General features: G+C 42.1%; 1 protein-coding gene across 1 annotated transcript in view; it reads left to right on the top strand.

Annotated features, from left to right (window-relative positions):
• Positions 1-2,560: 2,560 nt before the first annotated feature.
• Positions 2,561-17,145, top strand: part of shtn1 (shootin 1) — a 129,743-nt gene continuing 115,158 nt past the window's right edge. The window contains exons 1-3 of the mRNA XM_037687960.1: positions 2,561-2,663; positions 10,167-10,219; positions 12,315-12,375. Of these exons, the coding sequence (XP_037543888.1) occupies positions 2,609-2,663; positions 10,167-10,219; positions 12,315-12,375 (169 nt within the window). The 5' untranslated portion in view covers positions 2,561-2,608. The remainder of the gene's footprint in view (positions 2,664-10,166; positions 10,220-12,314; positions 12,376-17,145) is intronic.

Raw genomic sequence — 17,145 nt, 5'->3', positions numbered from 1 at the left:
TTCATTTGAGAACTTTCTGATTGGTCGATGGACCAAAACAGAGGTGTGTTTTGTGATGTAAGAGGTTATTGAAAGTCAAGGAAAAAGATTAAGATTGTTTAAGAACAGACAGAAGATATTATGAAGAACTCAGACTTCGTGGAGTCAATTCTCTAGTATCTTGCTATAAAAGTTAAACATGACATTTCTTTTTCAGTAAACTTGCAGTTGACCGAAACTTGAACTTTGACCAACTTCCACAACTTGCTCATTTCAAACAGACGATCAAGAAATTGAATCATTACTCTGTAACATATTCCAACTTGATTTCCACTTGAATGAGGATTAAAAATCGTTATTACTGTTTCACAGTTGATTTAAAAATGAGTAGTTCACTTCAACATTTAAAATGGTTTGAACTAATACAATTTGATTATCAAACATTTGTAAAATAGTAATGATAATCGAAGGTAGTGTTCTTTCACTTGATTAATTCAAGAAAGAAAGTCTCAGGATGGGTCAACCTGTATTTCTGGATTCAAATCAATGAAATGACAGTTTCTGTCCCATAAGGTCCTTAAGGTCAGGATTTGACCTCAGGCCTAGTTCACTACAAGTGGATCTTTCCATTTGGGGAGAATGTGTTCCAGTTTAAAACGAGTATTTACGTCATGGCAGCTGCTCAGCTGACGTAAAAATAAACGGTCCATTGATTTAGACGTCCATAAAAATTATTTAAAGACAAGACAACACTGAGTCAATGTTCCCTCAGAAGGAATACTTTATTATAAATTATATATATAAATACTTTATTTCTTACACACCATGAACCAGAACATTAAACTCAGTAAAAAGAAAAATGATCTCTGGTCCAAGAGCCGGGGCACCATCTTCACCCCCGTTATTTGTCTTGTTCTTATAATCTGTAATTTAAATGGATTTTCGATTTGATCACTAAGGATGGGTCTATACAACATACTTCAGTCTAATGAAGTTAAAAGAAAAAAACAAATGCAATTCTAAAAAAATAAGAAAATGTGATGTGTGCGTATGTTTTCAGCCCCTCTGAAGCCTCAGCCGTTACATTCAGAAGCCACAGAATGAGTTCATTAGGATCCACCTGTGAGAGGTTTCAGTACAGTACACACCTGGAATCAACACAACACCTCTAAGTAGTTCAGGCAATCACTGAGCCAGAGACAGCATGAAGACCAAGGAAGTGCACAGGTTAGAGGCAGATCATGCTGAACAGTGAAGCACTAAGGCTGGATGGACCAAGTTCATGGAGACGTAACTGAAAAGACATGCTGGTGTAGCTCATGTTAGGTGGGAAATAAATGCATATGACAGCACCACTTCTCAGTTTTATATTTTTTACATTCATTATTTTTTACCTCATTTAACTCTATAAATCTGCAGTAAAAAGTTATAAATGTTGTCTTTGGTGCCTGTTTGTTTTTATTTTTTTAATATATTAGTGTGTGTGAATGACAGGCATCAACTTAAAACACTTTGTAGAACGGTGCTTTATAAAGTTCAGTCCATTTCTTTGTATTAAATGACCAGCAGTTCAGCCACATTTAAAATGGCAGCAACGTCGCCGTACGATTCAGCATTCAATGGGGCATCTACGTATGTATGTCTATGGGTATGAGTATAGAAGCTTAAAAGCAAGAAATCAGCAGCCCAAATAAAGTGACATCACCAATTAAAGTGGCATTACAGTGATATTTACACAGTGATTGTTCTGGTTAGAGATTCATGAGTCTAACAGCCTCAGGGTAGAAGCTGTTCCTCAGTCTAGTGGTTCTAATGCTCTTCAACCTCCTTCCTGAGGGGAGCAGGGCAAAAAGTGTGTGTGCCGGGTGAGTGGGGTCATCATTGTTTGTGATGCATCCCACCACCGCTGTATCATCTGCAAAACTTTACAAAATGACAGCCTGGATGGGTACGTGCACAGTCATATGTGAGCAGAGTGAACAGGAGAGGACTCGGCACACAGCCCTGAGGGGAGCCAGTGCTGAGGGTTATGGTGGAGGAGAAGAAGTTGTGGATCCTCACAAACCGGGCCAGTTGGTTAAGAAATCTAGGACCCAGTTGCATAGGGAGGGGCTAGTGTGACTAGTTGTACCTCAGATAATATACCTCAAAAATTATGAAAATATATTAAAACATTTTATTTGTTCAAGCAAACAGAACTAGTACTTGGACAGAACTAGGACTCTGCAGGAAGATCTCAACACCTGAGTCGCTGCTGTGAGAGAAGAACAAACTGGTCTGTTCATTTCATACAGAATCTCCCAGTGAGCTCAGACTGAACCATCTATTGGTGCTGCTGTCCAAAATGAACAGTCTGAAGAAAACTACAAAAACTGCAAAGTTGTACAAACTATAAATCAGTTTTTGATTATTTTGCAGTTTTTTTTTTAATGAAAATCTTGTAAAATCCTAAGAAAAAAAGAATTGAATGTATTTCTTGTTCCTGTGTAGTCTGGGCCTTTTATTGCAGCGTTGTGTTGAACTGCAGAGCCTCCCCTCCTTATCTACGCCTGTTTACCTGAGGCAGGTGTGTCACAGACAGGACTCCAATTCTTGACCGTTGAACTTTGGAGGGAAAGCTGTTCTCGCCATGGCTGCAGAGGAGCTGGATAAAATGAGTGTCTTTACAGAGCTGTCAAACCAAGGTAAGTCTAAAAGCAGCTTCTTCCGTCTCTTCCTACTTTCAGCTTTTCTCAGAGCAGACGGCTGTTTGCTGCTGCGCTCCGCCTTGCTGAAGTATGCCAAGAAAGAATGTTGCAAGCAGCAGCGTTGTTAGAAACACGTCACCCTGTAGACAAACTAAAAGTTTATAAAGCAGAAGTGTAAAGTTCACTTAGAGTTAAAACTGATCAGAAAATGTACTTTATGTGTGAGGGTAAATGTTGACAGTTATAGAGCTAATTACTGATCCAAGACGTTTCCATGAAGACTGAGCTTGTTATACGGCTCCTGTGAGGTGACGTAGAGTCAGCGGGGGATTAAACATTAAAAAGGTTGGACAGAACCTGCTCTCTGTTTGAACATTTCTTCTGTCTTGGTTTGGTCTTTAACTTTAAAGGGACATTCTGATCATTTAGAAGTGGGCTCTGTGATGAAAGTGTCAAAGAATTAGTATCTTACCTGTTGTAGATGGTGTAGATCAGTGGTTCTCACACTGTTGGTAACTAGTACCACCTCAAAAAATACTATCCACTCCATGTTCCACCTGTGACCAACATTAAACATTAATATTAACTGCTGGTATCATTTTTATTCATATCGGACATGAATGAGCAAAGTGATAGTTTTGTTAATTTATTGCTATCCATCCATCCATCCATCATGTTCCGCTTGTTCCCAAGTCAGGTCTCGGTGGCAGCAGATTGAGCAGGAAGGCCCAGGCATATCTTTCCCCAGCCACCTCTTCCAGCTCTTCTGGGAGGACCCCATGGCGTTCCCAGGCCAATCGAGAGACATAGTCTCTCTAGCGTGTCCTGAGTCTTCCCTGTGGTCTCTTCCCAGTGGGACATGCTCAGAGTGCCCAGGAAGCATCCTTACCATAGGTGAGGGTAGGACCGTAGACTGACCAGTAAACAGAGAGCTTTGCCTTACAGCTCAGCTCTCTCTTCACCACAACAGACCGGAATACTACAGACACTGCACTAGTCTGTCAGTCAACCCCCCCCCCCCCCCCCCATTTCTTCCCTCACTCGTGAACAAAACACCAAAACACTTGAACTCCTCCAGAACAGCACTACAGGCACAAACATTTTGTTTTTTGTCTCTAACCACAACTGAATGCAACTTGGGGTAACTTGAATCAATTTTCAAATCACACTGTTTTGGACCTTTTTTTGCTAGAATGTCCTAATATCTGTTCCTGGTAAAGGAACCACTAACACATCAGTTAACCTCTGTCCACCACTGTTTCCAAAGAGCTGCTCAATGTTTTCTTCATCACATTTGTATTTGAATTAGTTTTAATTGTATTTTGTGGCGCAGCACGGTGCATGTTCTCTCCGTGCATGCGTGGGTTTTCTCCGGGTGCTCCGGTTTCCTCCCACAGACCAAAAACATGCATGTTAGGCTGATTGGTAACTCTAAATTGTCCTTAGGTGTGAGTGAGAAAGTGAATGGTTGTTTGTCTCGTTTGTCTCTATGTGGCCCTGTGATGGACTTGCGACCCATCCAGGGTGTACCCCGCCCCTCGCACAGTGATTGCTGGACATGGGCACCGGCAACCCCCGTGACCCAAAATGGAATAAATGGGTAAAGATAATGGATGGATGAAGTTTTTAGGGGTTTGAAGTCCGCCCACTGCTGTTGTGCCTCTGAGCTGCCTGTTGAGGTGAAAACAGAGCCCTAACAGTCAAAATGTGAAAAGCCAATAAGCACATTAAGCATGTAGAGCAGTGATGACATACAATGTGTGAATACTGCAGAATTAAAAGATGGAACAACTGCTCCATAAACAAAAAGACTTATGATGATGCACAGCAACTGTGCATTTAGTTTAAAAAATGGTTGACCATAAGAAGAGCTGCTAAAAAACCTACGTTATTATTTGTGTTTTGAAAATGATGTGAGGTGTACATCTGTCGCACATTTGATGTGTTGAGCTCGTTTCAGCATGACTGAGTTCTGTTGGTTTCACAAAGCTCATTTCTGAAAGTGCACGTCTATGCAGGATGTGGTCTGCTCAGTGATTAATGAACATTCCGACTGTTTAAAGAAAGAAGGTCTTTGTGGTCATTCTGTGGAAATTGTTTTGTGGAAGTGCCTAATAGGGCCATATGATGTCAGAAGTGGGTGGATTTTATTGTAGGATATTCCTCAACAGATTATTTGACTCAGTTGTTATGACTAAAGGCAAGTGAAAAATGGATGGATTTTAACTACTTGACCTTCATGTTTTTGGTGGACATGACAGACTCTTTACAAAGTGATAAATCTGTCAAAACTAAAGTCTACCCATGCTTTATTCTTGCTCGACTAGAGGCTGTTGAGAAAGACTGTTCTTTTACACACAACCCTGTGGTCAACCTGAATGACGTCATTACACCGGCAGAGTCCAGAAGACCTCGACTGCCTGAAGAAGGACATTAAAGATGTTAGGCAACCCTGAAACCTGACTGTAAAAAAGATATAACTTCAATATCAGGTAGCAAAACCCAGAGGCATTCATTAGGAAACCAAACTGAAACATTTAACTTTGGTGCACTACAAGATTCATTCATTCATTCATTCATTCATTCATTCATTCAACCTTTATTTAAACAGATAAGTCACATTGAGCCTTGAAGACTCATTTACAAGTGAGACCTGTTTGGACAGACAATAAAAAGTGGTGAAAAATGACACATAGGGTTTGGAGACAAAAAAATCCTAACACACTTTTAACCTCTGTTTGAAGGTCAACAGTGTGATAATGAAAAAAGTCTTGCACACGAGCACATAATGATGCCGACATTATGCGTGCAGGGGGGGTTGGAGACACAAGGGCGGTGAGCAGCCAGAGACAATACACAGAGGCACTGCAAAGTTCAGATAAAATCACTCAGTTCATATAGTTCCCTCAGGTGAGCTCCGAGCACACTCCGAGGACGTGCCGAGGACGACCAGAGACGAATCCATTGTCCTGAAATGATGACAGAATGTTTCTTCAGCTGGGCTCCTCTGAAAAATCCATGGAAATTCCTCAGTAGTAGGAGAGGGAGGGGTTAGAGCATCAAGTTTACAAAACCTCCAGGCGGGTTGAGATAAGATGGCCTGTCGAGGCCAGTCAGGGAGCCAAATTCAGATAAACATGATTGTTTTGGGGGCAGGCAGAACTTTAATGACATCTACCTTGAGTCTGTGTCGGTCCACTCGGATTCGAAACGTCCACATTAAATGACCATACCAATGGAACATGCCTGAGAATAATCCCTGAGATCTGATCCATTCTGCCAAGAGTCTGGGTGCTCGAGGCACAAATCAAGCCATCATGTAAGGCAGGTAGCCTGACCAGGTCCAGATTTGCTGCCGACGACTTCCTTGTTTGTTGATAAACCAGCGACCAGCCGAATCCAAAAAGCAAGAACCAGTTATCATAAATCCAATTATAAATGTGTCCTTAAAATCCACAGATGACAACAGAGATAGACACGTCACCAAGTCTTCAAAGTCGATGAGATATCCAGCTGCGTGCGTGCCAACAGGACAAATCGGCTCGCTTAGAGTCTGTCTTCTCTTCAAAGAAATGTTATCAATTGTTGACTTTGTTGGTTTTGAACCAGTTTGACATGACTGCCGATGAGGAAGAGGGCCGGCACCGGAGGAGGGGGCGTGCCAAAGAGACCATCTTAGCACCAACATAACTGGTTTGTTCCACTTTTGAGTAAGCTGTTGGGGGAAGAATCAGTTTTGTGCTGCGCGATTGCTTGACTGATGAAGCCTTCTTGATGGAAGGTGAAACGTTTCCGCACAACAACAACAACAACAACAAAAAAAGAAACTGTCCAGATGACCTGACTGAAAATTGTTGGGTTATCAATTGTGTTGAGGGACCAACTGACCAAATCCAAGTCCATAGTTATGATTCAGAAGATTTGTAGAAGAGAGTCTCTAAAGCAGTTTCACAGACAGGACAGAGCAAAAACTAAGCAGAGAGGAAGAGGAGGAGACGTCCGCCTTTGAGAAGAGCAAGTGTTGAATTAAAAGATGACCTTATAATATCTAACAAAGTTAATTCAGGTCCTCTGGGTGGTTTCTTTTTGTTGAAACGTTTTGTCTTTCATCCGAAAGACTTCATCAGTCCGAGGAGCCGAATTCAAACTCGGTCTTATATAAATTATATCAGTCACCTACACATAGTAGATCAAACAGTTTGATGATGGTAGTTCCTGTAGTCTGCCCTCTCCTCTGCCACCTGCCCAAACTCAAACTGGTTTGAGGCAATCATGGCCAAAGTGGTTCAAAATGTCCTGATTCACGCTCAATAATCCAGGTAGAAACATTTACATTTTTTTCCTGGATTACTGAGCTTGAATCAGGACACAGGGACATAATAGATTGCAGAGTTAACAGGGACAGTTTTGGAAACACTTTGCTAAGAGACGATAAGTAAACACTTGCTGAAGTTGTGTGCATTTGTCCAATAATTGAGCTCTGAGAGTAACGAGGCAAATCTGTTTTCATATAAACATATCAACCTGTCAGTGTTGGATGATGTGCACCTGAACATGGCAGCAGAGCCAAAGGCAAGCAAAGGACACAGACGTCTACACCTGTGGTCTACATAATGTAAGCAACGTCAGTGAAGAACTGCAGAAACTAGAAACATGTTCAAACAGTGAATCGAGCAGACTGGTGATCCGGGTCTGGCCCATGAAGACAACAGATTTGACCTTGAAGGTCTGTCCTTAGATAAGAGCAGTGATGAGAAACTTGTGCACAACAATCATTCATATTACAAAATCAAGTTTATTGCATGTTGAGAACAAGCAACAAATCTTTAGAGCTAAAATTAAATCAGAAGCTTCTCAACACAAACAATATGTTTACATTTTGACTGCTAAGTCTGAGCTGTAGAGCTGGTTCCTCACTCAGCAAAATATATTTGTAGTCTATGAGTGTTTTATTTTTTGTAAAATGGTTTCAAGATTAAATTATTATTAATATTAAGTAACGGGCTGTTAGGTCCCTGTACGACCAGTGTCAGAGCTTGGTCCGCATTGCCGACAGTAAGTCGGGCTCGTTCCCAGTGAGAGTTGGACTCCGCCAAGGTTGTCCTTTGTTACTGATTCTGTTCATAACTTTTATGGACAGAATTTCTAGGCGCAGTCGAGGTGTTGAGGGGATCCATTTTGGTGGCCTTAGGATCGCTTCTCTGTTTTTTTTTACAGATGATGTGGTTCTGTTGGCTTCATCAGGTCGTGATCTACAGCTTTCACTGGAGCGGTTTGCAGCTGAGTGTGACGCGGCCGGGATGAGGATCAGTTCCTCTAAATCTGAGGCCATGGACTTGAGCCAGAAAAGGGTAGAGTGCCCTCTCCGGGTCAGGGAGGAGGTCCTGCCCCAAGTATCAAGTTCAAGTATCTTGGGGTCTTGTTCATGAATCAGGGAAAAATGGAGCGAGAGATTGATAGGCGGATAGGTGCAACGTCTGCAGTGAAGCGGGCGCTGTACTGGTCTGTCGTGGTGAAGAGAGAGCTGAGTCAAAAGGCGAAGCTTTCAATTTACCGGTTGATCTACGTTCCCACCCTCGAGGGGAATCTCAAGGCATTCCAAGGCCAGCCGAGAAACATAGTCCCTACAGCGTGTCCTGGGTCTTCCTCTGGGTCTCCTCCCGGTGGGACGTGTCCGGAACACCTCGCCAGGGAGGCGTCCAGGAGGCATCCTAACCAGATGCCCGAGCCACCTCAACTGGTTCCTCTCGATGTGGAGAAACAGCGGCTCTACTCTGAGTCCCTCCGAATGAACGAGCTTCTCACCCTATCCGAGTCCAGACACCCTGCGGAGAAAACTAATTTCGGCCGCTTGTAACTGTGATATCGTTCTTTCGGTCACAACCCAAAGCTCATGACCATAGATGAGGAGCTGGACCAAGTGGCTTGAGAGAGGGAAGTCTGGGCCTCCCTACTTATGCTGCTACCCCCACAACCTCACTCTGGATAAGCGGAAGAGAATGGATGGATGGATGGATGGTTTCAACATTGTACAATCTACTGGTACAAAAAGGTTATGACTCCATTGTTAATAAAGCTATGGGTTTTTGTAAGTTTTTCCACAGCTGTAAAGAAAGTTTTGTAAAAACTGTGACAAATACAGAAGATTAACAGCTGAAAGGTAATACAGGTGCTTCAGTGATGATACTTCCACCATCAATAAGAAAAGACAAAGCAGGACTTTTAATTTGTGAAATAAATCATCACTTTTCAACACAAATTATCATTTAACTAATACTTTAGTTAAAATGCATATTTAATTGGATGTATGTTAGCCCTTTAACAATTTCTTAAAACTTAAATAAATACATGTTTTAATGGTTTATGGCACGACTATTCAATAAAACTGCTCAGGGGGCCACAGTTTCTGAAAGCCAGCAGCTCAGGGGCCGGACATCCAGCGATTAAAGTCATTATATAAATAAACCAAGTATTTCAATGATCTGTTACCTTTTAAATTTGTTTTATTGCATTAAATCATAAATGCAATAAACAGAACCCAAAACTCAAACCTAGAACCCCCCCACCCCCAATTTATTTATTTATTTTTTTGTTATGAAGTCACTGGTGGGCCAGATTGAAGTCACCTGCGGATCAGAAATGGCCCGCTGGCCACCAGTTGAATAACCCTATAGTCAATGGTTTAAAGAAACGGTTTACCTGGTGGTCTACTTAATGTTTTGCTTTGTAGATGTTGATCCTGTATAATTTAAGAATTGATCTGAATATTCAATTATAGGACAGTTTTTCTGCTTTTTGATTTCATCCATCCATCCATTATCTTTACCCGTTTATTCCATTTTGGGTCACGGGGGTCACTGGTGCCCATGTCCAGCAATCACTGTGCAAGGGGCGGGGTACACCCTGGACGGGTCGCAAGTCCATCACAGAGACACATAGAGACAAACGAGACAAACAACCATTCACTCTCTCACTCACACCTAGGGACAATTTAGAGTTACCAATCAGCCTAACATGCATGTTTTTGGTCTGTGGGAGGAAACCGGAGCACCCGGAGAAAACCCACACATGCACGGAGAGAACATGCAAACTCCACCCAGAAAGGCCCCTGGACCGGGGTTTGAACCAGGGACCTGCTCGCTGAGAGGCAGTGCTTTTTGATTTGTTGGGGTTTATTTGACTTTTACAGGTCAGCAAAGTATGAAAATAGAAAACATCCTGGTTTCCTTAAAATGCACATCCAAAATTCACCCCAACAAATATTTTTACAACGTGTGCTTGATGGAGATCAGAAACGTTACCAAAGAAAGCCGTTTTGTTTCAGCACAGGACAGAAAGAGACTCAGAGTGTTCTAGAGTGACACCAGCATGACTGGTGAGAAGTTGTCACATGCTGCACGACTTTCCATTCAATCTTTTTTTAAAACAACATGTGAGCACTTTGTTCTTCACTGACATTTGTGCTAAAGATGGCTTACTGGCATCCTTTGCTCCCCACAGCCGTGCAGGAGTATGAAGAGCTGCAGAACAAGAACAAGACAGCAGCCATGATGGTAAGTGCTGACTCCATTAAGAAATTAACCATTTGTAGTTTGTTTACTCTTCAGGTTAACTTTTAATAAGAATTAAAACAGTAGTGAGCCATACAAACAAATGTTTTATTCTATGGTCAGGTCTGGTTTGTAATGTTGACACTATTTCATAACCAGGTCCCAGTTTAATGTAAATGTTGAACTGAGGCCACGAGTTTACAGAATATTAATCAACTCCAATCCAATTTATTTGTAAAGCACATTTAAAAATGACTGATGTTGGTGCTGCACATAAAACAATAAACAGTACAAACACAATGACAAACAACAACAACAATAATAACAAACAAAAATAAAACAGTTAATGTGAAAAGCCAAAACAAGGCCATTAAAAAATGCAAAGATGTGGAGTGTCCTGCATTAAAACCAGATGTGTTTTAAGATGAGATTTAAAACAGCAAGAGTTGAGGTCGGTCTCATATGAAGGGGCAGCTGGTTTCACAGTTTAGGAGCTACAGATGAAAAGATCACCTCTGTGGATCAGCCTGGACCTCAGAACAGATAAAAGCAAATGATCTTTAGATCCAGGGGATCAGGAGGGTCCATAAGGCTGCAGCAGGAGTCTGTCCATTCAGGGTCATAGGTCATCAATGAAACTTTAAATCAATTCTAAAATGAACAGGGAGCCAGCAAATGTTTTCATGTGTCTTTGTTTGTGTTAAAAGACAAGAAGCAACGTTCTGAACAACCTGTAGTCATGAGATGCCAACACACACACACACACACACCCACACACACACACACACACACACACACACACACACACACACACACACACACACACACATACACAGAGTTACAGTAATCCAAAATATTAATACAGTAGTTCCTCGTTAATCGTGGGTGATCTGTACCCTGAACACCAGCGATTAGTGAAAAACTGCAAAGTAGGAATAGTAGTACATGTAGTAAGGATTAGTTTATTTTAGTATTTATAACTATATATTAAAGCATTTTAAACCCTTCGCACATACTTGAAATATTCTAAACAATGTTTCTAAACTCTAAACGCTCTAGGAGGATGAGGTGCGTCACCTGTTTTATGTCCTGTTTAAGACCCAGTCTACGTTTCTCTGGATATTATCTGAAACACGTTCTTTTCTCAGTTAATTTTTTTATCTACATCATCCATGCTTTTTTTTTTTACCTGCTTGTTCTCTGGATCTCAGAGAACTGGGGCCCGTCTGAAGAAAACCCACACATGTATGAGGAGAAAGGCTGGAGGTCAAACCTGCAACCTTCTTGTTGCTACAGCTTGAAGCAGCAGCTCGTTGTGCAGCTCTGCTTCTCTAACAAAAATATAAAAAATAAAATTAAAAAATCCTGCCATGCCACTAGAATGTCCAAATTACCTAAAAATCAAAAGTCCCAGAAAGAACATTATTAGCTTGGTTAAACAATCTCCCTAATCTTGTTTCTGTCCTTTGATAATGTTTCGTTTCTTCTCTGTTATTTCAGCACACAATCAGTTAAACAGCAGCAGGATCAGAATAGAGTGACACAAACAGAGGAATTGTGGGCAAGCACAAAACAGGCAGCGATGTCTTTTTATCTGAAAAACTGCATCTACACAGGCCCGCTACAAACAAACTTAAAAATATCCACCATGGAAAGTCTTTAAAAGTCTATTTTTCTAACTTAAAAGTTAGTTTGTGTGTGGACTGAAGGTGCAAATGCTGCAGAAAATGAGCGTTGTCCAAAATATGTGGAGTGTCAGGCGTTAATGTGTCGTCGCTTCAACAGGCCGTCCGTACACCTCATCAACAAATGATAAGAAAGATGGTGCGATGCAACAACAGTTCACTGCAGTGTCTGTGCAGGGTTCAAGAAAAGAAAACTCAGATGAATCCACTTTCCTTCATCCAGTTCTCAGCAGAGTTATTATAAATGTACTCGGACTGAAGCTGGTTTTGAACAAACACAAGTAAAAACGACTCGTCCTGCATATCATGGCTCCAGCTGCTACACACAGATGTTCTTTTGGATTTCTCTTCTTGCTCCTGTTGCAGACAATCTAAATGTTTATTTAGATAATCCTCTGTTTTCTCGTTCAAAGTGCAAGAGGCTGGAGGAGGAGCGAGACGAGGCCATGAAGAAACTCACTGAGTTCCAGCAGGGTGAGTAGATTTCTGTCTAGGATGGGATTCATAGTGTCTGACTTTAACTCTTAGTGTTTGTCCCAGTTTAAAGTTTTAAAATCTATAAATAAAATGGATAAATCCTGAGAAATGACAGCATGTGTTAAAATTGAAGTTTTTATTTTATTTGTTAAAGAAAAATTGAACGAAAGACTTATTTGCTGGAAACTTTGTATTTGTTGGTGTCGTCCTTCATCTGGCCTGGATCTGCCGTGAGCTACGAGATCATTTGTTCCTCCTTTTTGTTGATCTCATTTTTCTACTAAAGTTAACCATATTTTTCCTGTTATTTGGTTTAAATTAACATTAAAAACAAATACTCAAAAAAACAAACAAAAAAAGACCATTTATTACGCACCTAGGCTGTGTATAATAAGCTCTTAAAGGTTCAAACAATCATATGTATAATATATAAGATATAAAAATGTCTCCATATGTACATGTCACTTTATTTAATGCACCCTCACCCAGTGAGATAAATATCAGAATGCTGTTAAATAATTATCACTATCATTTTGAAGTGGTAAAATTTGATGTCAATGACTTGCAGGATGTATATGTTTATAAAAAACTTCTACCTCGCCCTACTCTTCCACCCATGAGGAAGAGTAGGGCGAGGTAACAAATTATAACAACACGTGTTTGTCAGTTTCCAGCAAACCCTTGAAAACTTCAACCATCCTTCAACACAGCACCGTCGTTCCACCGGTGGTGGTGCCGCTGCAGCCTCTGCTTGAAAATGAGTCTGTTTCCCAGTCGTGCAAATACATTTCAAATGTTGTGGTCCACCATTCAATTTTCCAAAACGATTTTCCTTACAGGCTGAATGCTTTGATATGACCACTTTAGTGAAGACAGAATCTGAAATAGGGCACCACATGTCAAAAGATGGAGCAAATAGTTTGTCTTTGTAATGGTGACAGTTGTGTGGATTTTCATCTGAATAAATCTGGCATGTGACCGTGTATTCAATGATTCTCCAGCCAAAACACATATTGTGTTTGACTTACACATTAATAGAGGCTGCCTCACTGTGCCAAGCAGCTGCATATTAGGACCTATTACGTGATTTCATAGCTCTTAGAAAATTGCTCCTATTCAACATGAATCGGCCGGGGGCGGGGCGGCCGGGTTGGTGGGGGGAGGTGGCAGTGGGAGGACAGGAGAAAAAGCCCCCAACACACAATCATGCCTTTTCAACCAGAGATGGCAAGGTTGATGACAACATGACCATTGTGTTATAATGATAACACCACAAAGGCATCTGCCCCCCTCATCAAGGCTTTACAGAGGCTGCACATACAATTTAATTCACTGCTCTGTTGGCGGCGCTGATACCATTATGCAGCACGTCGGCACAGGGGTAATCACTGTCTTTCCTGAGAGCAAAATTAAAAAAGACAAGCACAAAAAATGAGGGGGGGTGGGGGGGGAGAAGATGGAGTGATGATGATGGGGAGGCCGAAACTTACAATTAAGACTTCCAATTCTGACGTGTCAGAGCCCCCTGTAGACTTGTGCTCATGCACTTGCAACACTTCCAGCACTGTTTATTTACCATGGCTACCAGTAATTATATTTAACATATCATTTAGTTCAAGGCGTCCCTTCATAGGTTGCTCAGTGTGGACACGGGATTATTGAGATGAGGCAGGCAATGAAAATTGGCAGCTAAGTACTGTTGAATGGTCTATTGAGGAGGGCACCAGAGGAACGTGGATATCACCCAGCACTGGTGTTCATCAACTTCCTAATTAGCTGTCACTGTGGGGAAGGAATTGCCCACAGCAATGGCCTTAATGTTTAATTTTTACCCTGCTTAACCACAATGATTAATTAGTTAAGTGGCACAGCACTCTTTTTCTCCTTTTTAAACAGTTTTGTGTGCCAATGTGATTATAGTTGTAGCTTTAAACATTACATCTCGTGACTGATTTTTTTAATTACAGTGGTTTTGTTCAACTGAGCTTGTCAATTTTTAAAGTTGAACAGTGCATCAAATTCTGTCAAATTCAACTTTTGAACTTGGTTTGGATTCTGAGTCAAAAAATTAACAGTAATAATCACCAGGAAGGTGCGTTCAGGGAACAAGCTGTGAATGTTGGGCTTCTTTTCCAAGCATCGTCCGATAAGGTTAGGAATAATTTCACTTTTATCAAGATTCAAGGTTCGAGGTTCTCTATTGTCAATTGCAGCACATGTGTACATGAGGTGGAATGAAACTGTGCACTCAAGGTCCCAGTTACATCCAACAATAGCAAAAATATAAAGCATAAAAATAAACAGTATACGAGGATCTAAGGTATACACTAAACACTAATAATGTAAAATAATATGTTATATTAAACAGCAGCCCGAACATGAGTCTGTAGCTATCAGCTATCAAATCTTAGTTTCCATTCAAAATGGTCAAACTATAAAACCAGTAGACTTCCGGTAAGATGGCGCCCGTGTACATGGCTTGCAATCCACCTCTGCTGATGGTGTTTGGATTATTTTTGTTTTTTGCATTTCACATCTGTGACATCAACTCTCTGCTGGTGTATGACAGACAACAACTTTTGGATCTTCGTTTTTCTGTCACTGAAGTCGCTTATTTTGACCATTATCAGTGTACCTCTGGACCCCCCCCCCCTCCTCCCCCCCTGCTGGCGGACATGCCAGCTTACCTTCGCTGCGCTCCTCACCTCCCTGCCCGGAGATCTCGCTTCAGACGCCGGGGAAAACGTGCTGGTCAGCTGGTGAAGCTGAAAGCTCTGCACGCTGCATCTTCCTCTTCAGCTGGCGGTCATGGTTTCCAGCTTCCCGTGTGCCCGGACCAGGTACCCAGCGGGAGTTGTCAGCCGGTGCGCAGCCCGGACCGACCTGGAGGGGCTGTTATTGAAAACCTGCAGCCATTAGCGCACGCTAACTCCACCGCTGCTGGCTCTACTTTGGACAATATCTGGATGTGTTTGGTCAACGCAAGATCTGTTACCAACAAAACTTTTATCCTCAGGGACTACTTTCAAGAGCACGATCTGGACTTTATGTGCATCACAGAGACTTGGATGTCTCCGGGTGAGTCCAGCGCCTTGACGGAATTACTGCCACCGAACAGTCTGTGTTTTAACGCCCCGCGGCCATCAGGCCGAGGCGGTGGTGGATTATTAACAATATTCAAATCAACTTTTGACTGTAAACAACTGCCCATCCCAGTTTCCCATGCCAGCTTTGAGCTGAGCGTCTTTGAACTCGGACATTCACCTGCGACGTTATTTGCACTCGTCTACCGTCCACCTCGGTCTAAGGATTTCATAAATTAGTTTTCTGACTTCTTGGCTGAAATCACACCAAAATATGAGCATATTTTCATTATTGGTGACTTTAATTTGTACGTGGGCTGTCCTGAGAAGCCCTTGGTTAAGGACTTTTTAGATTTATTGGACTCATTTAATTTAACTCAGCATGTAAACGGTCCCACCCAAGAGTATGGACATACACTGGACCTTGTTTTAACTCATGATGTGACTGTTAATAATCTTGTTATTGGTGATAATGTTTTTTCAGACCACATGCCAGTCCGGTTTGAATTCACCCTCCCCCGTCTAACTCCCAAGTCGTGCATTCCTGCACGTCGCACTCGGACCGTTAACCACTTCACTGCCGCACGTTTCACAGATGTTTATAACTGTGAAATGATCATTCAGCCCCCAGTGTTTCTCACCACCACTGCGGAGCTGACATCCCAGTTCAACTCTGTCTGCTTAAAGACTCTGGATCATGTTGCACCTAATAAAACCAAAAAATCAAAACTCAGAGCAGAACCTTGGCTGAGTGACGACACCAAGGCCGTTAGGCAGCAATGTAGGAGGGCGGAGCACAAGTGGAGGAAAGACAGGCTGCAGGTCTCTTTTCAAATACTAAAGAGAGTTGGTGCTGTTATCAGAAAACAGTAAAAGCTGCTAAATCAAAATTCTTCTCTGATATAATTACCTCAAACTCTCACAACCCATGTGTCCTCTTCTCCACCCTAAACTCTGTCCTCCACCTCACTGAACCATCACCTCTGGAAGCCTCGACTGAGCTGTGCGACAACATCCTACATTTCTTTGTGGAAAAAATTGCGACCACCAGGGCTCTCATTTCCCCTCCAACTCATGACCCATCCATCCCACCTCAATCTGTAGCTCCTTTTGACCATTTTGAACCCATCACTCTATCTTCTCTAGAGCAGGTCATGTGCAGCTTGAAACCTTCTGGTTCCCCCTTTGATGTGGTCCCCCTCGACTACTAAAGGAGGTTTTTCCTACTCTAGGTCCGTCCATTCTTGCCATAGTAAACAGTAGTTTATCCACTGGCGTGGTGCCAAAATTCTTTAAGCATGCCACTGTCCAGCCTCTCCTGAAAAAAAAACAAACCTTGACCCCTCAGTCGTTTCCAACTTCTGGCCTGTCTCCAAACTCCCATTTGTTTCTAAAGTACTGGAGAAAATAGTCGAGTCCCAGATGAAGTGCTTCCTGGAGGATCACGCCATCTTAGGGCTTTTCCAATCTGGCTTTAAACCTCTCCACAGCACTGAAACTGCCCTGCTGAAGGTCTTTAACGACATCTTCAGATTCACAGATACCGGTGATTCTGTGCTGCTTGTCCTGTTGGACCTCACAGCCGCCTTTGACACCATCGACCATGAGATCCTCATTGCTAGGTTGGAGCAGTGGGTGGGCGTCACAGGATCAGCCCTCAATTGGTTCAGATCTTACCTCACTG

Source organism: Nematolebias whitei, chromosome 1 (assembly GCF_014905685.2).
Source record: "Nematolebias whitei isolate Nwh7 chromosome 1, NemWhi1, whole genome shotgun sequence".
Classification (NCBI taxonomy): domain Eukaryota; kingdom Metazoa; phylum Chordata; class Actinopteri; order Cyprinodontiformes; family Rivulidae; genus Nematolebias; species Nematolebias whitei.
This window is presented reverse-complemented; position numbering and strand designations above follow the sequence as displayed.